This window comes from Lichenostomus cassidix, unplaced genomic scaffold (assembly GCF_008360975.1).
Source record: "Lichenostomus cassidix isolate B80296 unplaced genomic scaffold, HeHo_3.0 unassigened_scaffold_chr26, whole genome shotgun sequence".
In the NCBI taxonomy this organism is placed as follows: Eukaryota; Metazoa; Chordata; class Aves; order Passeriformes; family Meliphagidae; genus Lichenostomus; species Lichenostomus cassidix.
The window spans coordinates 115,543-139,367 of record NW_028147268.1 but is presented as its reverse complement, the minus strand read 5'-3'; the positions used below and the strand labels follow the sequence as shown (position 1 = coordinate 139,367).

General features: G+C 57.1%; 1 protein-coding gene and 1 long non-coding RNA gene across 2 annotated transcripts; one reads left to right on the top strand and one right to left on the bottom strand.

Annotated features, from left to right (window-relative positions):
- The first annotated feature begins 3,840 nt into the window (after positions 1–3,840).
- BLACAT1 (BLACAT1 overlapping LEMD1 locus) lies at positions 3,841–23,825 on the top strand. Its single transcript, XM_085044254.1, has 2 exons — positions 3,841–5,799; positions 23,579–23,825. The coding sequence occupies exon 2, from the start codon at positions 23,597–23,599 to the stop codon at positions 23,696–23,698; it is 102 nt and encodes a 33-aa protein (XP_084900380.1). The 5' UTR covers positions 3,841–5,799; positions 23,579–23,596; the 3' UTR covers positions 23,699–23,825.
- LOC146423846 (uncharacterized) lies at positions 6,451–9,812 on the bottom strand. The gene is made up of 3 exons (XR_014847247.1): positions 9,212–9,812; positions 6,775–6,939; positions 6,451–6,643 (listed from the first exon to the last, which is right to left on the bottom strand). It is a non-coding gene; the product is annotated as an uncharacterized LOC146423846 (long non-coding RNA).

Here is a 23,825-nt window from a genome sequence, read left to right as displayed (position 1 = left end):
CCCCATGTCCCCCATATCCCTGGTGTCCCGCTGTGTCCCCACATGTCCCCTGTGTATCCCCGTGTCCCCATGTCCTGGTGTCCCCCGCCATCCCTGTGTCCCCCGTGTTCCCCCGTGCATCCCCCAATGTCCTCCCCGTGTCCCCCCAGGTATCCCCGGTGTCCCCCGATTTCCCCTGTGTCCCCTCGTGTCCCCCATGTATCCCGGTGTATCCTCGGTGTCCCCCTGTGTCCCCCCCGTGTATCCCCGGTGTCCCCCTATCCTCCGTGCCCCGCCGCGAGTCCCCCCATGTGTCCCTTTCCCCCCTGCGCGGCCAAGCCTGCCCTGTCCCCGCCGTCCCGGAGGTCCCTTCCCCTGCCAGCCCGGCCTCCGGGGGGTCCCCGTCTCGTCCCGCAGCCCCCCCAGGCTGCTCAGCTGCTCGCCCATCCCCGAGCTGGGAAATGCAAACAGCAGCGAGCGCCGGCGGAGGAGGGGATTGGGGGGAACCCTCCCCGCTCGCTTCCCCTCGGCTGCTCATTTCGAACCTTCTTTCGGGCAGGAATTACTCACATTAATCAGGAGCGGGGATGTGTTCGCAGCCCGGGTTTGGCAGAGCGGGATAGAATTCCATCAGTGGCAGCGGGAGGAAGGCAGAGCGGATCTGCCGAGCGGCTGATGGAGCCATGGCCGCGGGAAATCGGAGCCCGGAGAGCCCCGAAATCCATCTCACCTTTGGGAAAATGCCGGGAGATCTCCGTGGCGAGCGAGGGGAAAGGGATGCAAAGGCTCAGCGCATCCCGCGAGGCTGGAGATGCCCCAGGGGTGGCAGCTGGAGGGGACAGGGACACAAAACAGGGGACAGGGACACGAGAACAGGGGACAGGGACACAGAAACAGGGGACAGGGACACAGAAACAGGTTCCCGGCTCGGCTGCTGGGACAGCAGAGAGGAGCTGAACTTGACCAGATCGCTCATTAAAAGCTGGCAGAAAGGGGGAGTAGGGTGTTGTCCCAAATCTGGGGTTTTCACCCCGAGTGCGAGGAGTTGATCCCCTCGCAGGGTTGGGGTGTTTGAGTTATTTGCTGCTCTCTGCAGAAAGGGTTTGGGGTGCTCACCCCTGCAGAAAGGCTTTGGGGTGCTCACCCGGACTGTGCCATAATCACGGGATCCCAGACTGGGCTGGGCTGGGAGAGACCTTAAAGCTCACCCTGTTCCACCTCCCACTGTCCCAGGTTGCTCCAAGGCAAATGTCCACCCCTGGAATGTCCAAGCCCTGTCCAGCCTGCCCTTGGACACCTCCAGGGACACAGGGACAGCCACAGCTCCTCTGGACAACCTCAGGGCCACACAGGACAGAATTCCTCCCCATATCCAACCTAAATTTCCCCTCCACCAGCCGAACCTCTCCCCCTCTACCAGCAGTGCCAGCAGCTCAGAGAGATCCCAACCCTCCCGGAGGTGCCTGGGGACATCCAGCACCACCCTGGAGAAGCCCAGCGAGGCCGAGGCGGGGCTGTGTGTCACCAGCAGGCGCTGTCACCGCTGTCCCCGCTGTCACCGCGAGGGGCAGGGGGTGCTGGCTGGCTGCAGAGCTGGGCGCAGGTGCTGCAGCTGCCGCAGCTCGCTCTGCTCTAATAGAGCTGCTGCCGCCGCCGCTGCTTCTGCGAGGTGATTGCTCCTTTATTGGGTATTTTTGGTTGCTGGGAGCGAGATGGATGGGGCCTGTCTCGCCTGCTGAGAGGCTTTTGTTGCACAAGGGAGAGGGAGCTGCCGCGGAAATGATGCTGCCGGAGCTTCCCAGGGCAGCGGGAGATCACCAGAGCGCCATCCCTGCCCCCGGGAGGGTCTGCAGGGTGGGCGTGGAGGGGTCGTGCCGGGGGTGAGGTCAGTATGAGGGCTGGGCTGTCACCTCCGAGCAGGGAATCCCGGGTGTGGACGCTTCCAGCACCTCCCGGTAAAACCCGCAGAGGCCAAAATGGAAATTCCCGAGCCAAAGGTGTGGCGGTCAGGGTCTTGCCTGCCCTGAGGGTCTCCCATTCCGGGGGTTTGTCCTCTCCCTGGTGTTTTCAGGAGCACAACTGGAATGCTGCTGAGTCCAACATGTCCAGCTGCTCCCCTGGGAAGAGCAGATCCCTGGAGCTTCCCTAGCTCCGTGTGGGATTTGGGAGCTCCAACTCATGGATTTGGGAGCTCCAACTCATGAATTTGGGAGCTCCAGCTCCTGGATTTGGGAGCTCCAACTCATGGATTTGGGAGCTCCAGCTCCTGGATTTGAGCTGCCTGTGCAATCCGAGCGGCGTTGAGCGATTGCAGTGGGCAAAGAAGGTGATTTTTTTCTCCCAGGTGATTTTTTTTTCTCCCGAAATAGATGCATTTCTGGGAGGTTTTGTTTGCAGGAGATTCGTTCTGTTGCCTGCGGATTTTATGGCAGAGGGAAAGGAAAACCCTCGGGGAGCTGAATCAGACAAATTGGGAAATCCTGTAAAAAACCAAGCGGGTGTGGACAGCAATAATTGGCTGTCCCCGTGTCCCCCAAACTGTCCCCAAACTGTCGTGGCCGTGCAGCCCCTCCCGGCCCGGCGGGAGCTGCGGCCAGCCAGGCCAAGGGAATATTGATTGTTTTTCCAGCGGAACCTGGCAGAGCCTATTCCGGGGATCTAATGAAGACGGATGATCCCATCCTCTCGCCCTGGTGCTGTGGGGAAAAGGCAAATTATTCGCTGCATCCTGGAGGGAGAATCCACAGCCGTCCATCCCTCTCTCCTGCGCCTCATCTCCTTCCCGAAAGGAAGTTTTCTCTGGTTTTTCTTTCTTCCCATCCTCATCCTCTTTCCCTTCCCAGCTCCCAGCGCTCCATTCCCTCATCCCAGCACGTGGAATTGGCTCTCAGAACTTGATCCAGACTGTCAGAATGAAGATTTCCCTGCTGGGATGAGCTGAGAGGGGACTTGGTGCGGATGGAATTTCTTTTCCGGGGTGGAAAGCCACAAAAATGAGTTAGAACGGGTCAGGGTTTACAAGGGAAAAAAGGAACTTCGCCTATTCGCAGGTTTTTGTTTCTCTTGTAGCTTTTACCCTTCGGGATTGGTGTTTTCCAGGTTTTCTCGGCTGTGGAACAAAAAGAGTGGGAAATGCCGAAGCTTTCTTATGTAAAGCTGAGAATCCTCCAGGATCACAGGGCTGGGGGAAGGAGGAGAGAAAAAACCCCAACTGCTGGAATGGCTGAGGTGCGAAATGCAGAGGAATTCCAAAGGAACCACCCCTGGCACATCTTCGGGAATCTGAGGAGTTTCATTGCTCCATCAGATCCAAACCTCATCCCAGGCCTGGCATTCCAGGGATCCTCGGGATTCCAGGGATCCTCCAGCTGAGCTCCAACCTGGGAAAACACCAAGAAAACTCATTTTAAAGCCATTTTTGAGTGCTTGGAGCCTGCTGAGGCTGTTCTGGATTGGGATCTCTGCTGTTCCCATCAATATCCCGAGTTCCAGCCAGCCAAGTTCTGGGAGGGGATGAATAAATCCTGTTGGAACCAAGGAGGAAATCCTCCTGCAGCAAACAGTCGGCCTCCTGAGCCCACTTGGATATTCATGGCGAAGCAATTACTCTTTTTTCCCTGCTCAGGGAAGGAATTTCATCAGTAATTCAACAGCACCGGGAGAGCAGAGCTGGGCACAGCTCTGGGGAGGAGAGGAAACCCACAGCGCCCCATAATTTTGAATTAAACACTAAAAACAAAACACCTCAGGCACCTGCCTGCCCATCACAGGGCGCAAAACCCACAACGATGAACCTCTTGGTGGTCTGGGGGACATTTTTGGGGTGGGGGAGATTGGATTTAATTCGATTTGGTTTAGGGGAAAAGCAGCAATCCCCAGGTTGCCAGGAGCGCATCCCAGCGTTCCCCAGCCACCTTCTCCTGCTGCTCCCTGCCGAGTGCAGCTGCAAACATCTGGCCAAGTCGAGCCCCAGCGGCGAGGGGAAGTCGCCGGGCTGACATCTCCAGCGACATCACCCCCGCCAGCGTCACTCCTCGCGGAAAGCTCCCTCACAAAGGCGAGGGGATGGAAGCAAATCTTACATGACACGTTTATTTTCGTCGTCTATTTATTAGCTCGGAGCGAGAAAGTCCCGCCGCGCTGCATGGTGGGGATTATGCAAATGAGGGACATCAAGACAATTAGGAGAAAGAAAAAAAATGCCCAAGTGAGCACAATGTCAGAGCGGAGCAGATGCTGGGAGACAGCTCAGCCCTCCCTGACCGCTGCCGGCCTGCCTGCACCTCCTGCTCCGGCAATCCCAAACCCAAATCCACCATGATCTCCCCATCCCAGCGCTCCTGGCTCGTTGGACAACCCCAGCAGCTCATTAGGCCCATCGGTTAATTAGCTGCCAGCATATCGAGGGGGTTCATCTGCTGTCCCATCCTTATTTAGGATGCTCAGGATGAACGCTGCTCCATCCTCATCCCATCCAGCTCCGCGGGCAAAATTAACAGCGAAAATTCGGGATTTTGGGGTTATTCAGGGCGCAGAGAGCCCGGAGGGTCCTTGTCCCCCTCAAGGGACCTCCCGTGTCGCCGGGGCAGAGCAGCCCCGCACCCCCTGGCCCGGCAGGGGTGAGGTAATGCCGCGCTCCTGTCGGCTGGGCAGGAGGATCTGAATCCTAAATCCCCTCTGAATCCCCCGTTGTTCCCCTGACAGCCCGGGATTTAGGAGAGCTGAGGTGGAGGGATAGCAACGAGCCGTGGAGAGGGAAAAAAAAAGTCCCAAATCCGACTTGTCTTCGCTTTGCCAAGCCCCGGAGGAGTCGGGATGTGTGTTTGGGATTTAATCCTGTCTGAACCTTAAGCGGAGCTGCTGAAGGCAGCTGAAGGGCAGCTCGAGAGCTGCAGCCGGGGACAGCTCCTGCCCTGCGTGGGGAAACCACCACTTCCCCCCCAAAATCCTGTGGAAAAGCACGGGCAGCGCCGGCAGACAGCGAGAGACGCAGGGAAAAGCCTCTTCCATCCTCACCCCGCTAATTACACTAATTGGGAGAGGAACGCTGCCCCCGATGCCGAGCTAGCCGAGCTATTTTTAATTTCCCTGCCTGCTCAAAGCGCTCACCGGAGACCTCGGGTGGGCTTTTTTGCTTTTTTTTTTTTTATTTCCCTGGAAAAGGAGATTTCTCCTCCCAGGTCAGAGGCTCTTTTGTGTCTGCTCGGCTGCGAGACGGGGCCGGAGACAATGCGGGAAGGGGGAAAGCGGAGGGAGAGCTGGGAGAGCCGGGAAAAACCGGGAAAAGCCGGGAAAAGCCGGGAAGAGATGGGAAAGATGGGAAGAGGGGCAGCAGGGCAGTGCCCCGAGTGTCGCATCCGCCGTGCGGGGAATGGGAAAAGCGGCGGGGATGCGAGAGCTGGAGAGCAGGGAGCTAATTTATGCAGCAGCTCGGCTCGGGGCTGCGGGCGGCCCTGCCCCAGCCGGCTGGGAGGGAGGGAAGCCTCTCCCCATCGCCCCTTCACCCGCCCCCTCCCGCCCCGCAGCCACACACAGCCTCGCCATCCCCTCCGCAATTAGGGAGACACCTATTCAGCGCCGCTCGGGCTTTTGTTCCTTCGCCGCTCCGCCGGCCGAGCTGCTCTCCCCCCCAGCTCTGCCTCCGTCCGGCTCCTCCTGAAGTTGCTTGGCAGGATCTTCTCCTCCCCACCCCAAAAAAGAAAAAAAAAAAAAGAATCGCTGGAGTCCCGCGGGTGAAGCTGCGGGAAGAGAGAGAGAGAGAGGAGGGGGAAAGGAAAGCAGGAGGAGAAGGAGGAAAAAAAAAAAAAAAGTAAGACGGCGGTTTGGTTTTTTTTTATTTATTTCTGTCGCTTTCTTTGTGTCTGGAGCGTTGCCTGCAGGAGTTGTGCGCGGGAGGGAAGCTGGGGAGCGCTCAGCCCGCGGGGGGATCGCCGCTGAGCAGCCGCGGGCACCCGCATCCCCCAGCTCCCGGCTGCCTTACCTGCGCGGCATCCCCGGGATGCCAGCCGGGAGCATCCCAAAGCCACCCGAGCCCTCGGTCGGTGCGGGAAATGTGGGAATAGATCGGTTTGGTTCCGCCGGCGGCGGTGGAGAGGAAGGGTGGCTGTGGCTTGCTGTGGTTGTGTTCGTGTGGATGTGGCTGGCGAGCTCGGGGAAAAATTAAATCGGCTTTGTTTTTGGGGGAGAATCATCGCGGAGTGGCCAAAATTCATCCCTGTGCGAATATTTGTGAGGGATATTCATTTTACATTCCCATCATTTACGCTGACAGAGAATTACACGCAACACATGCTAACGTAGTTATCAGCTAATTACACGTGAGCTCGTTAACTCTTGGATTTCAGGGTCGGAATGCGCCTTCCGACATCCGAATTCGGGTTTTAAGTTTTTTTTATCTCCCCCAGGTGAGGCGGGGGGGTGGCAGGACGGCGATCGGTGTGTGTGCAAACACTCGGCATTGCTTCCAGCGGGAACAAACCCTGGTGCAGAGGGTGGGTTTGGATCCCCCGAAGGGCAGAGAGCAGATTTCTCCGGGCTGGATCTCCCTGGATCTCCCTGGATTTGGGGAAGGATGCGGGAGGAAGTGGCGGCGTGGCCGGCAGGGCTGGAATGGCATCCCAGCCTTTCCTTCCTCCGGCTGCAAACTTGCGGCTCCGAGCCCGAGCTGGGAGAGGAGAGATGGAGAGGAGGGAGAGGGAGAGAGGGAGAGAGGGAGAGAGGGAGAGGGAGGCTCTCCGGGTCCTCTCCGATGAGGTAATCCCAAAGAAAGATAAGGGAAGCGGTGCATGTACCAACCTGAGCGGTGATGTCAGCCGGGGGGAAAAGCAGATTAAGGACTTGGAGAGAGGAATTGCCGCGGTTTTGGGGTCACCTGAGCCCCGCTCTGCGTTCAGGTGTGTGGTGGTACCGAAACCCAGCGGGTCCAGGAGGCCGGAGGGGTTTGGGGGATCCCTGGGGATCCTGCAGGGGTTGGGGGCGGTGTGGGGACTCTGTGTGACACTGCTTGGCCCTCTCACGTGTCTGGACTGCCAGAGCGCTCGGGAAAATGAGGATTTTTCCCTGCCAGGAGCTCCAGGGACACTGAGGAGAGGGGAGGGGGACAGAAGGCCTGGGCACCGCTCTGCTGAGCGGGCTGGGAGTGCCCAGAGGGTTCAAACCGTGTCACCTCCCGGTGTTTGGTGTCCCCAGGGAGCGCTGGCAGCCCTGCAGGAGCACCGCGGTGGGATGGCTCCAGGTTCAGGGACAGGTTTGGGACACCTCACACCGCACCTCTGGGTGTCCCCATGGGGCACTCTGAGGGTGTGGCTGTCCCTGGGGAGGGGACAGTGACCCCCAGGGGATGAGCGGGGAAGGGGACAGCTCCAGAGGGACAAAGGGACACTGGATCCAGGGGAATTCCTGCTGGCGCTGAGAGGTGCCGCGAGTGACACGAGTCAGCAGGACAGGACAGATCGCTGCTAAAAAGCGGGAAAAAGGGGGGAAAATGGAGAAAACCAGGGAACAACGGGGAATGATGGGTCTGGCAGCAGCTGGAGCACAAACATCCCACATTTCTCTCCCCCTGGGCCTGACAGCCAGGATGGCTCTGTTCCCTCTCCAGGCTTAATCCACGTCCTGCCTCTTATCCCAGTCCCACATTTCCTGCACACATCCCTTGCCCACTGCCTGGTGCGCCGAGCTTGGCTGCCAGGACCTTCCCTGTGCTCAGCACAACCCTGAAAACCCCAAACCCACTCCAAACTTGGCCCCTCAGTGACCAGACAGGATGTCCCAAACCCCGGGAGGGCAGGAAAAGTGACATTAGGTTCACCACCCTCTGCTCCTTCAGCTGTACAGAGCACCAGTGCAAGAAATGTCCTGGAACCTCCTTTTTCCATAGGAAATGTTCCTATAAAGCAAAAAAGTCCAAGTAATGACTTGGAGAGCAAGGCAAAGTCTGGGAAATTACATTGTTATAATGATAAATATTCTCCAAATCTCCATTTCCCAATCCTGGGTGCAGCTCCAGCGTGGGAAAGCCACCAGCCCATCCCGTTTCCATCCCAGTCACCCCAGTTTTGCCACAGGGAGCAGCAGCAGGAGTCCCCAGGGAGGGTGACCACAGCCCCAGATGTCCCTGCTTCCATCTGCCACCTCCACCTGCTCCAGCAGCCAGGAATGCTCCTTTGGGTGTGCAGGGGGAGTTGGAGAGGCTCTGAGCCACATCCAGACCATCGATCCCCCAAACCCTAACTGATCCAGACCATTGATCTCACCATCCCTGTCTGATCCAGATCATCGATCCCCCATCACTGATGGAGCCAAACCATCAACTCCCCATCCTTACCTGATCCAGACCATTGATCTCACCATCCCTGCCTGATCCAGATCATGGAGATTGATCCAGGTCCAGATCATCAATCCCCCATCCCTGCCTGATCCAGACTATTGATCCTCCAATCCCTGTTAGAGCCAGACTGTTGATCCCCCACCCCTGATGGAGCCAAACCATCAATCTCCCATCCCTGCCTGATCCAGATCATTGATCCTCCATCACTGATGGAGCCAAACCATTGGTCCCCAATCCCTACTTGATCCCAATCATCGACCTCCCATCCCTGCCTGATCCAGACTATTGATCCTCCAATCCCTGTTGGAGCCAGACCATCGATCCCTCATCCCTACCTGATCCAGATCATTGATTTCCCATCCCTGCCTGATCCAGACCATCGATCCCCTATCCCTGATGGAGCCAAACCATCAATTCCCCAATCCCTACCTGATCCAGACCATTGATTCCCCCATCTCTCCCTGATCCAGACCGTTGATCCTGCTCCTCCACCCCTGATGGAGCCAAACCATCCATCCCCCATCCCTGCCTGATCCAGACCACCAATCCCCCATCCCTAATGGAGCCAAACCATCATTTCCCCATCCCTCCCTGATCCAGACGATTGATCCTGCTCTCCCACCCCTGATGGAGCCAAACCATCCATCCCCCACTCCCTGCCTGATCCAGACCACTGAACCCGATCCAGATCCACACCATCGACCCCGACCCCTCCTGCCCCAGCCCATCCCTCACCAGCCCCGCGGCTGCCCTGGCAAATCGAGACAAATTCCCCTCGGGCTCCTGCGGCGTCTCCTGCCTCGCAGCCCAGACTTAATTACAGCTGGGGCTGCGGGAGCTGAACTATCAGTGACCAGGGATGTGCTGAAAGGCCCGCGAGGATCTTGTTAGCAAGGGCCTTACCTGCACTCCCTAATGGGCTCCGTGGAAAAAAATTGATGGCGAGTGAGCAGGAGCAGCTCTGGGTCATTATTCTGTCCCTTCCCTCTCTGCCTCTCCCCTCCTTCCACCTGGAAATAAATCTGAAAGGATCTGCAAAGGGCTGAACAGTGGGATTTGGGATTTGGGATTTGGGATTTGGGATGTGACCCGGGACACACGAGTCACGATTTTGGGATCCTCAGGATGGGTTTGTTGCTCTGCAGAGCCCCGAGGGCTCAAACAGAAATGAATTTATCCTGAATTTTTTTTTTCCGGCGAGCTGAGAAACAAACTCATTTAGGGTTGGAGGATATTTTGTTCGGTGCAAAGGAAAACCCTTCAGTGCATTTTCAGTCGCCTGAAATAAATAATTTGGGGAAGAGGGAAGGAGGGCTGGAAGTGGCTGCTCCAGATGGAAAAGTGGCAAGGAAAGGCTGCAGCTCCTCCAGGCTGCTTCTGTGCCTGAAGCCGAGCGGGACAAACTCCACAAACAGTGGAGACGTGCGATGCTGTTGCGGCTGAAAACAGGGATTCGTGGAACACATTTCCCTGGAATGTCTCCCTGAAGGTGTTGTGGTTTCACCCTCAGCTCCGCGGGGAAGGAGGTGAGCTCTGCTCTCCCCATCTTTGCACGATTTGGGGGTTTGCTCAGCTTCCCTGGTCCCCCCCCTGCTTTATTCCTTAAAGATTTATCGGGAATTCTGCAAAGATTTGGGTTCTGTTCAAGCAGCTCCCCGGTGGAAGATCAGGTGGTGGTGAGAAAGCTGATTAAAATCCATAAATAACCCCGGAATCACCCCGAATAAGTGACAAAAAACCTGTGCACCTCCAGCTGCACGACAAACGCTCGGGAGCCTCTTTTTTTTTTCCCATGGGAAATGTTCCCATAAAACCAAAGAAAGTCCAAGCAGAACGGCTAGGAGAACGAGGCAAAGGCTGGGAAATGACATTGTTACAATGACAAATATTCTCTAAATCCCCAATTCACGATCCCGGGCGCCTCGGAAATGTGATTAGGAGATCTAATCTGGCGCTGTGCTGGAGCCACTTGTCAAGAGAGCTCGGGAATGGATCGTTGCCCAAAGCCTGGCTCCCCAAATTCGGAGGGTTTGTGCTTAAAAATCAGCAGGATTTGGGGCTGGATGGGGCAGGGAGTGCTTTATGGCTGGGGAGGGGGATCTGCAGTTGATCCCACAAAAAGAAAAAAGGCTGATCGCTCCTCCTCGGGATGCAACTGGTGTGGATCTCGGTGGGAAACAAGGTGTTCCGGGCTCTGCTGCGGAGTGTCCGTCCATCTGTCCGTCCATCTGTCCATCCGCCCTGGTCCAGCCCTGCTCTCGGGGGTGGTTTTTATTTGTGTCCACCCCGGATGGGCTCTGCGCCCATCCTGGGGACTCGGGGAGCTGGGAAAAGCGGGGATGAGCCTCGGGAACAGCGCTGGGCTCCGCGGAGGATTCCTCCCGTGCTCTAAATTTTGGGTGGCCTCGTTTCGGGCGCTGCCGTGGGGACACCCCGGGGACCTCCCTGCTCCAGGGGGGATTCCCACAGGAACCTGTCTGGGTGCTGCCAGCAGCAGGGATTTGTACAAATTGAATTTCAGAGGCGGGAGGGAGTGAGATTCCCAAAGCGCTTTTGGGGAAGTTGGGATGGTTTCCGGGCAGGCTGGCAGAGAATCCCAAATTTCCCCCGGGGCTGGCAAAAGCAGGATAAGCCCCCAGCGCCCCTGGATCCCCAGGGAATGGGGAATGGAGCTGCTGAAGGCAGCAGAGCACTTTGAAAAGCATCGATCCGAGTGCTGAGAGTCCCCAAGGTGCGTTTGTCGCCTCTGCCCAGGATCCCCAGGGATTATCCCGGCGGGATTCAGGGCTTGTGCTGTTCCAACTTTGGCATTTTTGGGGCAGCCTGGCTGGGTTTGGAGGGCTGTGGGTGTTTTTTGGGGTAGCCTGGCTGGGTTTGGAGGGCTGTGGGTTTTTTTTTTTTGAGTTCCCCCCCGCGCCGTCCCCACCTCTGAACCTGCCCGAACCTCCCCCAAAGCAGCGCCTGGGACGAAGAGCACGGGGGAGGCTTTGAGCGTATCCAAGCTACAGCGGATTTGGGCACCCTGTCAAATGTTCTCATTGTCTGACCCTTGTCCAGACGCCAGTAAAACCCTTTGGGAAATTCCCCCTCCGCCCAGCGCACCGGCTTTAATTACAGGAGAGGAATGCGAGGCGCAGAGCGCGGCTCCTCCCGCCCCTCCGCTCGGCTGAGCACCCGGGAAGTTTGGGATCGGGGAGGATGGAGGATCTTTGGAAAGGCGGAGAGGCCACCGGGGAGGGCAGGACTGAGGTGCCTGGTGGCGGTGGGACGTTTCCCAGCGCCGGGGTGGCGAGCGGGGCTTTGTCCCCCCCGCGGCGCGCTGGCAGCAGTGCCCGAGCAGCAGGACATGAGTAATATCCATCCCACCGGGGGAGGAGATCAAAGGCGCTGGAGGAGATACAAGAGGTTTCTGCTTCACAGACCAGAGCGGCTGCAGTTCAATAGCGCCTTTGTTACCGGCCGGGGATGGAGAAATACCTGACCCCGCTCCCTCCCTCCCTCCCTCCTGGCTTCCCTCCCTCCCTCCTCCCTCCCTGCGCTCCCAGCCCCGCGCAGCACAACCATCCCAGATATGTGCCCCTTCAGCTCGGGGTGCTGGGGCAGCAGGAGGAAGGTTGGGGGGTTCGAAAGGACCTCCTCGGAGGGTTCAAGGCGGCGGGGTGACCTCTGGGGACAGAGCTGGGCACCCCCCCGGGCCCGGGCATGCCTGCGGGGAGAGGAGGAGGAGGGGATGAGGAGGGCGATGCCACCGCTGCCATCCCGGCTCTGTCCTCGCTGCCATCCCGGCACTGCCATCCCGGCCCTGTCACCGCTGCCATCCCAGCCCTGTCCCCGCTGCCATCATGGCACTGCCATCCCAGCCCTGTCCCCTCCGCCGTCCTAGCCCTGTCCCCGCTGCCATCCCAGCCCTGTCCCCGCTGCCATCCCAGCCCTGTCCCCTCTGCCATCCCAGCCCTGTCCCCGCTGCCATCCCGGCTCTGTCCCTGCTGCCATCCTGGCCCTGTCCCTGCTGCCATCTCAGGCCTGTCCCCTCTCCCATCCCAGCCCTGTTCCCACTGCCATCCCAGCCCTGTCCCCGCTGCCATCCCAGCCCTGTCCCCTCTGCCATCCCGGCACTGCCATCCCAGCCCTGTCCCCGCTGCCATCCCGGCGCTGTCCCCGCTGGCACAGGGCCCTTCCCGCGGAGACATTGCCGCGCTGCCAAAGGTGAGCTCAGCGCGCTCGGCCGGTGGCTCTGGGCACTCTTGAGGTCCCCGCCGAGTGGAGAGGGGATGGTGGCGCTGGGAGGGACAACTGTCCTCGTGCTGCCACGCTGGGGACAGCAGGCTGCTCCCCGCCAGGTGTCACCTCCTCGGGAAGGCCTTGGATGCCACAGGGCCACATCCCAAAACAGCCATTGGGGACAACTTGGGAGATTTTCCCCTCTCCGCGATGGGATTGGGGCTGATCCCAAAAAATGTTCCCAGTGCAGCACCTGCTCCCAAGGATGGAACTTCGGGATGATCCCGGGCTGCTGGGACATCCCTCACAGGAGGGACACACGGTGGCTCTTTCCCCCTCACCGTTCCCGGGAGATAAAAGAGGGAATTTTGGGAAACCGCCAGCTCAGAGCTCCAGGAGTTTAGTTTGCAGGTCAAAGCCGTGCTCTTGGCTACCGCAAACCACAGCGAAACCCTCCCTGCCTCCCACCGCGGTGCTTTCAGAACCTGGATTTCCCAAGGATTCCGGGCAGGGAATCTCCCACCCTGACCTCATCAACTCCCGGCAATTAACGGCGCTGCTGATGAGCCAGCGGTGCCCTGGCAGGGGGAGGGAGCAGAGAGAGGCAGGAGCTTTCCGGGGGACAACCCGAGCAGCTCTGGTGTCACCCGAGGAGCTTCCCCAGGTCCGGAGAGGCTTTTCCCGCAGGATCAGCGCCGTGCCCAGCTCTCGGCGGAGCTGCTGCCCCTCGGAAATGCCTCACCTTGTCCCCAGCGCCTCCCCTGCGGGTCCCGAGGGACGGAAACTCCCCCGAAAAGGCCCGGGGGGGACGCGGCGGCGGGGGAAGCGAGCGGGAGGAGGGTTGGCAGCCAGACCTCTCTTTAGCCCTTTGTCTGAGCCCACAAAGGAGGCTCTGTTGGATGCACCTCGGCCAGGTGAGCTGCGGGGGCAGCGAGCCTTCAGCTCCCTCTCCTGCCGCTCAGCCCCCCTCGGGAGAATCCCCTAAGGGTCAGATTTTCCAAACTCAGGGCGCGGCTGCACCCCGAGGTGAGTGTTTCTCCCGAAAAAAAGCGATTTATCCGGCGGGTTCCCTCAGCTCCTCCTGGCAGAGGGACGCTGGATGTGCCGGTGGGGATTTTTCCCGCTCCGTTTGCGGCCCGAGCGACCACCTGGCTCAGCATTCCGGGTCGGTGGGGTTGGTTTGGATTCAGAGGGGATGAAAGGATGCCAGGGGCTGACAGGGATGAGGTGGAGCCGCGGCCAGGACACCGGCGGAGGGGAAATCAGCCATTGCTCGGCTGCTCCCCGGGCTCGCTGCAATCCATCCCGCCGCCGTTCATCCGTCCCTGAAACCCCAGGCAGGGCACAGGGTCCTCCTCCTCCTGCCGGGGTCAGCTCCCTGCTGAGGGGAGCATTCCAGGTCGGGATCGCTCCTTCCTGACCCCTGCATAACCCCGGAGGAGCCACTGGGGTGCTGAGGGGGATTTGGGGTGGGAATTCACCCTTTTTTGGGGTGAGAATCCACCCATTCTTGGGCTGGGAATCCACCCATTTAAGGTGAGAATTCACCCATTTTTGGGGTTGGGAATTCACCCATTTTTGGGGTGGGAATTCACCCATTTTTGGGGATGGAATTCCCCCATTTTTGGGGTTGGAATTCCTCCATTTTTGGGGTTAGAATCCACCCATTTTGGGGTGAGAATTCCCCCATTTTTGCGGTGAGAATTCCCCCATTTTTGCGGTGAGAATTTCCCCATTTTTGGGCTGCGAATTCCCCCATTTTTGGGGCTGCTCGCAGGGAGGGAGGACAGCTTAACCCCAAGACTCACTTCTCCCCCCATCCTCCTTCCCCTTTCCCCTTTCCCCTTCCCCCGAGGCTGCTGGCTTTTCCTGGCTGAGCCCTCTGCTGTGGCTTATGGCTTTTTATTCCTATGTGAGTGCTTTCCCTAACTCATGTAGGGCGAAAAGCCATGGGCTACACAGAGGAGGGACTCCACCTTCCAGGCACCTCCGCCGCCCGCACCGACCCCCCGAGCCCCTCCCAGCCCCTCTGGGGCCAAACAACCAGTGAAAAAGGGGCGCTGAAGCCTCGCAGGGCCTCGGCTAGGGGGTGGGGAGACAAAAAGGGGCTGGGGGTGGTGGGGGTGACCCCATTCAGGGGGTCCTGGCTCAGGGAGAGGGTTTTCTTTGGCACCGGGCTTTTCTCACGCCGTTCGAAGCGTCCCCACCTGCGCCCCGGGGAACAAAAGGGACAGGAAAAGGGTTGAGGACATTCCCAGGGGTGTTCCTGAGGGTGTTTCGGGAAAGGTTGGGCAGATCTGGTCTCCAACCACAGAGTTGGGGACACTCAGGCTGGACCAGGCAGGTTTGTCCCCGCAGGGCTCAGGGGGGCTGGCCTGGCTGGTGTGGTGAGGGCGAGGATGAGGATGAGGATGAGGATGAGGGCGAGGATGAGGATGAGGATGAGGATGAGGATGAGGATGAGGATGAGGATGAGGAGGGGAGGTGATGGCCAGGAGCACGGGAAGGTTAATTGTAGAGCAGGACTTGGCAAATTGAGGTTTTTTTAAATGTGCAAAGGTGAAGTCTGCTGGATTTGTGGGGTGGGAGAGGAGGGTGGGAGTGCAGAGCCCACTGGATTGCACATGGGATCCCATGGACCCCGTTCCTGCAGACCCCAACCCACAGACCCCATTCCTGGAGATTTCACTGCCACAGACCCCACTCCTGCAGATCCCATCCCATCCCTGCACATCCCGTACCACAGACCCCATTTCTGCAAATCCCACCCCACAGACCCCATTTATACAAACCCCATCCCACAGACCCCATTTATACAAACCCCATCACCACAGATCCCATCCCACAGACCCCACTCCTGCACATCCCATCTCATTCCTGCAGATTCCACTGCCACAGACCCCATTCCTGCAGATCCCATCCCATCCCTGCACATCCCATCCCACAGACCCCATTGCTGAACATCCGATCCCACAGACCCTGTTCCTGCAGATCCCACTCCTATAGACCCCATTCCTGAAGATTCCACTGCCACAGACCCCATTCCTGCACATCCCATCCCATTCCTGCACATCCCATCACTACAGACCCCATTCCTGCACATCTCATCCCACAGGCCCCATTCCTGCTGATCCCATTCCTGCACACCCTCTCCCACAGACCCCATTCCTGGAGATCCCATCCTGTTCCTGCACATCCTATCCCACAGACCCCATTCCTGCACATCCCATCCCACAGACCCTATTCTTGCAGATTCCATCCCACAGACCCCATTGCTGAACATCTGATCCCACAGACCCTGTTCTTGCAGATCCCAATCCACAGACCCCATTTATACAAACCCCACCCCACAAATCCCATCCCACAGACCCCATTCCTGGAGATTCCACTGCCACAGACCCCGTTCCTGCAGATCCCATCCCATTCCTGCACATCCCATCACCACAGGCCCTATTCCTGCAGATCCAAACCCACAGACCCCATCCCACAGACCCCATCCGACCCCATCCCATCCCATCCCATCCCATCCCATCCCATCCCACCACGACCACGACCACCCAAAAAAACCTCGGGCTGATCCACTCCCCCCACTCGCTGAGCAGGAAACGAGCAACTTCTCCCTTCTTTAGGGTTTTTTTTTCCTCCTTTTCTCACTTCCTGAGCTTTGACTCATTCGGGTGTCGGGCTTTCAAGTTGATTTCACCAGCCTGGAATGCATCTTTAAAAATAATAGTCCTCGACAAAAAAAAACCCCAAAAATAAAAGGGGAAAAAAAAAAAAAGCTGAGGTTCAGCTGTAATCCCATGACTCAAGGAGGTGTGGAAGGAAGAAAATCATGAAATCCCAGGAGTTCCAACAATGAAAGCGGGCGAGCTGGCACAGAAATCATCCAAAACTAAACACCATCCGTCAAAATGGAAGGAATTCAGCCAATCTCGCCGGGCTGTTTTAATTAATTTTTTTTTTTTTAATGAGGATTTGCTCATTCAGAAAATTCACCCGTGACAATGCCTGCCCCGAGCCAGTCACGGCGGGCAGGGGACACGCTTGGTTTGGTCCCTCCGCCCCCGCCCGGGGCTGCTCCAAACCGGGAATGCCAGCCTGGAACGACGGTGCCAGGCTGGGCAGAGCGGAGAAAATGAAAATCCTCACCCATTTTTGCCCTTTCGCTCTGTTGAGACCCAAAAAGTGGTGCTGGGGAAGCGAAATCCTCTCCGGCTGGGTTGTGCTGTCACCGCAAGGGATGGTTGGGTGGGAAGGGACCTTAGAGGTGACCTCAGTGCCACCTCCTGCCAGGGTTGGGGACATTTGCCACCATCCCAGGGTGCTCCGAGCTCAAATTTGGGCACTTCCAGCAGCAAACACCAAACCCTGGTGACATTTTGGTGGCTGTTGAGGGCAAACCAGCTCCGGGCAGGAATATTGCCAACCTGTCTGCACTCCAGGGATCTCCCAGCCCTGGGAATGGCTTTCACTGCTTTTGATTTTATTGAATTGTTCCTCTAGCAAGGCAGGAGTGAGGCTGGGAAGGAACGCAGGGAGCAGCTGGGAGGGGAGGAACCGGACTGGTGGTCACTTTGTGCCAAACCTCTCGGTGTTTTTGGCCACCGCTGGTGACCGCAGGGCTTCAGCAGAGAGAATTCGAGAGTTCTGAGGTGGGATTTTCAGTCAGGAGCCCCAGAGCGATCCCTGAAAGCCCTGCCGAGCAGCGAGCCTGGCAGAGCCCCTTGGCAAAGCTCCGTGGCTCCGAGGAGGAGCTGCCAGCGCCAGGTGAGCTCCAGCCTGTCTGCCAACCAGCCTCGGTCACCTTTTAATTAGCGCAGCTCTGCCCGCGGCCAGGGCAGGGAACAGCTTTGGGAATTCAATCATCCATCCCTGGGGGTTCGAACATCCACGGCGGGAGAGGAAATGAGGGATCGGGTGGGAATTTTGAAAGCGTCTCTGAGAATTCGGATGGTTTGGAAAGGAGGGCTGGAACTGAGCTGGAGGAGGAGAAGCTCCTGGGTGGTTCTGTCTCCAAAAACACCCCAAAAAAATCCAAAAATACCCGGGAAAGACAAGTTCTGGAGCAGCCGGAGCCCTGCGGCACTCGCTGGTCCTTGCTGGGCTCCGGGAGTGATTGGCAGAGCAGGACAAGGCGCTAATTACTGATAATGAGTGTGAGGGATGGATGGGTGGAGGGATGGATGGAGGGATGGAAGGATCCCAGTCCGGGTTCTTTCTTGAGCTGGGTGTGGAGCTCCAGGATTCCAAAACTCCCGGCTCCCAGAGCTCCCGGATCCCAGAGCTACTGGATCCCAAAGCTCCTGAATCCCAAAGCTCCTGGATCCCAAAACCAGATGTGGAGCTCCCTGATCCCAAAGCTCCTGGTTCCCAGAGCTCCCGGATCCCAAAGCTCCCGGATCCCAAAACCAGATGTGGAGGTCTCGGATCCCAAAGCTCCTGGATCCCAAAGCTCCTGGATCCCAGAGCTCCTGGATCCCAAAGCTCCTGGATCCCAAAACTCCTGGATCCCAAAGCTCCCGAATCCCAGAGCTCCCTGATCCCAGAGCTCCAGGATTCCAAAACTCCCCGATCCCAAAACTCCCCGGTCCCAAAACTCCCGGATCCCAAAGCTCCCGGATCCCAAAACTCCCGGATCCCAAAGCCGCGTGAGGAATGGGTTTATCCCACCAGGAGTGGGAATTCCAGCCTCACGCCCCGACCCGAAGCCCCCGCGCTGCCCCAGCAGCCCAAATTTGGGGTCAGCAATGCGAAGGCGCAGGGCAGCAGCTCCCAAATTCTGCCAGGGATCGCGATGGGGCAGCAGCACCTTCCTGCTGCCGCTGCCAGAGGATGAGCTGGGGGAAGCGTTGTGCCAATTAGGAATGTTTTAATTACAGCCGGATGATAATGAACCCAACAGCTGCGGGTTTTAATCAAAGCTGTGGGACACCGAGGGCACTGGAGGGATTTTTGCTCCCATGGGATCTTCCATGGGGGAATGATGAGTTTGGAGGGGGTTTGGAGCTCAGCCCTGGCTTGGGGTGTTCGAAAAAGGACTATTAAAACCCATAATAAATCCCAAATTCCCAACTGGCAGAGCCAGCCAGCCCTGGGTTTGATCCGTGCCTGGATGGGAGAAATTATCCTGGGATATTTTGTCCCGGGTTTGATCCGTGCCTGGATGGGAGAAGTTCTGCTGGGATATTTTGTCCCGGGTTTGATCCGTGCCTGGATGGAGATGTTCTCCTGGGATATTTTGTCCCGGGTTTGATCCGTGCCTGGATGGGAGAAGTTCTGCTGGGATATTTTGTCCCGGGTTTGATCCGTGCCTGGATGGGAGATGTTCTCCTGGGATATTTTGTCCCGGGTTTGATCCGTGCCTGGATGGGAGAAGTTCTCCTGGGATATTTTGCCTCAGAGGGTTCAGCTCCTCGAGCGCTGATCCCACAGGAAATCCAGGCTTTTGGGAAAAGCTGGGGGAAGGTTTGCACAGACAATTCACCCCAAAAAAAGAGACAAAAAAGACACAAATCCCGGAATTATTTATCCTGGGTAGGAATTAATGCTACACCAGTTGTGCCATCGAACACCTTCCTCCTCCTCCTCCTCCTCCTCCTCCTCCTGGCGGCTGCCTGGGAATGGTTATTTAGGAACTGGTGAGGCCACCGGTGCTGAGTCAGCCCCGAGCTAATGAACACCCCGGCTGCCCATATGAAATTTATTGCACCTATTAATTACAACCATTAGCCGCAGCCAGTGAAATTTTTATAATGAGGACCCTGGCGACTCTGCCTTCCGAGCAGCAAATTAACTGTGTGGGGGGAAAAGAATCAATGGGATCAGCAGACTTTACAGAAGCGATGTTTTAATTAGGGATTCTCTGCAAACATGCCAGGCAACATCTTCTCCCCTTCATTATCTCCCCTTAAAGGGATGGTGCTGCTTTTCAGGTCGGTTTTTATCCCCTCCTCTGTCTCCTCTGTTGTTGGGGTTTTTGGGGTTTTTTTTTTTTTTAATGCTCTGCTGCTCATTAGGGAAGAGGCTTTGAAGTGGGGTTTGGCTTAGGATTGGTTGTGAGCAGCGAAATGTCCGAGATTTTTGGGAGGGAAAATAAAAAAAAAAAAAAAAGAGTGAGTCTTGGAAATAATGAGTTTGAAAGCTTGGGTGGAAAATTGTTAAATTGGGTGGATTTTGGGGCTGGGAGGAGGAGGAGGAGTGTGGGAAAGGGAGAGCAGCGAGGTCTGGGATGCAGGAGTTGAATTTGGGATGCTTAAAAACCAAAGGAAGAAAAATCCCAGGCGAAGCTCCATGCATGGAGCATCCCCATCAGCCAGAAAGTCCTGAATCCCGGAGGGAATCCCGGAGAGACCCCAAATGTCCTCTAGGGACACTTCCGAGGGTGGATTTTGGAAAACCAGCTTGGTGACCCCAAAATCTTCAATCCCTCCTAAAAATCCTGGCCGCGGATGTGGATCTGGCTGCGAATGCAGCAAACGAAAGGGAATTTCTGGGAACTTTTTCCTCTCCATTCCGTGGCGAATAATTTCATTCCATTCGGCTCCCTGCAAATAACTCAGGGCCGATGATTTCCATTGCAAATGATCTCCTTTCCCGTGGAAAAAGCAGAAGGCAGCTCTGAAATCCGAGGGTTCAGCCGCAGAACTCGCTGTTGTTTTTTTTTCCGGTTAAAAACTTCATCCAGGGGTGTCTCCCAGAAATAGAAAAGCTGAGGCAGAGGGAGAAAAATCAGCTGGAATGGAGGATCCTGGTGGCTGAGCATCCCAGCCCTGGGGTTGGTGGCCACTGGTGGCCACTGGTGTCACCTGGGGTTGTCCCTGCTGCCATCCCCTGCTCCCCAAATCTCCTCCTGCCCGCAGGAGCTTCCCCAGAAAAATGGGAATAGCTGGGTTAAGGAACAGACTCGGCCCAGCTGCTCCAGAAAGACATTTTTCCGGGCTGGGGGGAAAGTGCCGTTATTAAAGCGAGCGTGCTGACTGCAGACAGCTCGCAATTCATCACCGTGACAGTGACAAACACGGCCCGGGGTTACGCGCTCGGCCGAAGAGAATTCTCCGGCTTTACATTTTTAATGCTCCGCGCGTTTTTCTCCGCCTCGGCCCGAGTTTTATCCCCCGCGATCTGCTGCCTTGAATGGAAAGGGCAGCGCGGGGCTGGCGAGCAAATCAGCCAGGGATTCTGTCAGCGCCGCCCGAGCCGCTTCATTTATTTTTTTTTAATTATTCCTTGCTCCTCCAGGATCCTATTTTTTTTTTCTCCCCCACCTTTTCAAGAGGAACAGGAGCGCCAGGCTCAGCTGGGCTGCCTCCATTCTGCGGGGCTCATTCATCATTGTCCCCCGGCTGAATGGGAGGCAGAGGGTCAGCCTGAAAAGCCCGAGTGCGACAAGGAGCTCCGAATGGCTCAATAGGGCCCGAATGGGGTCCCGGCCAGACCCCCCAGGCTCTCGGGGTGGCTTTGTGTGGCCCAGGGGGGCGCGGAGGGACGTGGGGTGGCGCAGGGCACCGCTGGGACCACCCTGGGAGTTCTGCTGGTTGTTGTAGGCTCTGTTCATCACCCCCGCAGCGAGGGAAGGGTTAAACCTGGGGATGCCTTGAGGGGTTTACCTAAAACTGAGGTCGGGCAGAGTGAGGAGAATAAAAAACAGATTAATTTATTGAAGGCCTTCAAGGTGAATTTAGGGCGGACAGAGCCTGCTGGAGAGGTTACACCCAAAATTGTCACGAGTTTTTCGTACTTTGTAAGTTCTGTCCACTTAGACATCGAGATTTAATCCTCCAAGTACAGTGTCAGGGGATGATGCCAATTATCCCAAATTTGCTCCCCGCAATTCACTGCTGTTCATACATCTTGGGCCCCGAGGCAGCAAGGTGACCCCGGGTTGTGAGATTTAGAGGAATTGTTTTGCCCAAAAACCCGGAAAACGGGAGCACGGAGCCCGGAGCTGCACACCGAATTAGATACACGAGAAACACAGAAACCAAAATCCCAAATTACAGATACACGAGAAACACAGAAGCCAAAAATTCCAAATTACAGATACAAGAAAAACACAGAAACCAAAACCCCAAAATTACAGATACACGAGAAACACAGAAGCCAAGATCCTAAATTACATGAAAATTACATCCTAAATTACATGAAAATGTGATTTACATGAAAAGCATACATGATACATGAAAACCACAGAAGCCAAAAATTCCAAATTACAGATACAAGAAAACCACAGAAACCAAACCCCCAAATTACAGATACATGAAAATACAGAAGCCAAGATCCTAAATTACGTGAAAATGTAATTTTACATGAAAAGCATACATGATACACGAAAACACAGAAGCCAAAAACCCCAAACTACAGATACAAGAAAACCGCAGAAGCCAAAACCCCAAATCACAGACACACGAAAATACAAAAGCCAAAATCCCAAGGCACCACCGGCTCAGGCAGTGCCCAAACCTGACCCCACAAACTCCCCTCTCGCCACCTCCCCATCCCTTTCCCGGCTCCAGCTGGAGCCCCGCGCCCCCGGGAGGCTGCGGGGGTGGAGGTGAGCATCCCCCCCAGTCCCCCCCGACCCCCTCGGGCCCCTCGGCACCAGCCGCTCGCTCCCAATTCCCACCGCGGGGCTGGCGAGCACAAAAAGCGGCCGCACAAAGCCGCTCGCCCCATTCAGCGCTCATTAGAGGGGTTTTTTGTGAGCTCCGGAGGTGGCCCGAGCGAGTCGGGGAGCCCCCAGCCAGGTACCCAGATGGCCGGGGCCAGGAGGGGCTTATAGGGGATGTTTGGGGCTTTGTGCTGCAGCTGGAGGCCTCGGGAAGGGGGAAAGGGAAGGCGGGGATGGGGGATTTCCCCCCCCGGCATCGCCACCTTTGTGGCCCCTCGGTGTTGTCACCGCTGCTGGGGGGACAGAGAGAAGCCACACCTGCTGTCCCCACTGGTCATTTCCGCCCAGCTGGCCCTGCTGGGAATTAGGGTTGCCCCGAACTCAGCCGGGGTAGTGGGATGGGGAGCTCGGGGAGGTGACAGTGCCACCCAAACCCTGCCGGCTCTCCTTGGTCCTCCTGCCCAGGTCACACACCGGGATGTTCCCTGGTGGGAGCTGATCCCAAATCCAGATCCCCCTGAGCACCAGCACTGCCTCTTCTGCAGTAAAACCATCTGCAGGCTGCACAGAGGGTTATCCAGGGAAGCTCCCAGCCCTGGAAGTGTCCAAGGCCAGGTTGGACAGGCTAGGAGCACCGTGGGACAGTGGAAATGTCCCTCCCTGTGCCAGGGGTGGCACTGGGTGGGCTTTGAGGTCACTTCTAACCCAAACAAAAAAAAAAAAATCACTTTTCTGTGATTTTACGAAAAGCTAAAAATTCAAGCAGCGAGCAAATGAAGGTTTTCCCTTCAGACAGCATCTCTGCGGGGATTTGTTATTTATTTCAAACCCCCCAGCCTTGCGTTTGCATAATTACATTTTGCAGTGGTTGGGCCGCGGCGTGGGCTGGGCTTTGTGATTTTATCTGCTGGGAAATGGACACAGAGAGAGGGAATTTGGGCTCAGCTGGACCTCTCTGTGCCCAAAGCGCCCCTGAGCCGGGGAGAGCCCAGGGAGAGGGAAAAGAGGGAAAAGAGGGAAAAGAGGGAAAAGAGGGAAAAGAGGGGAAAGAGGGAAAAGAGGGGAAAGAGGGAGGGAGGGAGGGAGGGAGGGAGGAAGGAAGGGAGGAAGGGAGGAAGGAAGGAAGGAAGGAAGGAAGGAAGGAAGGAAGGAAGGAAGGAAGGAAGGAAGGAAGGAAGGAAGGAAGGAAGGAAGGAAGGAAGGAAGGAAGGAAGGAAGGAAGGAAGGAAGGAAGGAAGGAAAAAAAGGAAAAAAAGGAAAAAAAGGAAAAAAAGGAAAAAAAGGAAAAAAGGAAAAGGATGTTTCCCGGTCCAGGGTGATGTCCAATATTCGGGATTTTGGGATTTCTGCTCTCCACCCTCCCTCCTGCCTTGCATCCCTCGCTGCCACCCTGACTCCTCTCCCTGTCCCCCTCCAGGTCTCCCGGGGTCGCTCCCGAGCCTCTCCCGCTCCGGGTGATGCCTCAGTTCACCTTCGCCTGTTTCTGTGGCCTCCATGGCTTCTGCAAGATGAAGAGGAAGAAGGACGAGGCCGGCGGGGGGCAGGAGACAGCCGTGTGACCAGCAGACCCCGCCGCTGCTGTCCCCTCCCCTCGGTACGCGGACCGCCGGGGGGACTGCGGGGACATCCTTCTCGTCACCTCGCCGAGGAGCAGCTCCCCAGCGGTGCCACCTCTGGGGACATCTC

What these genes read in the sequence shown, in the direction of transcription:
- BLACAT1 (XM_085044254.1), top strand. Translation starts at nt 23,597, where the DNA reads ATGCCTCAGTTCACCTTCGCCTGTTTCTGTGGCCTCCATGGCTTCTGC.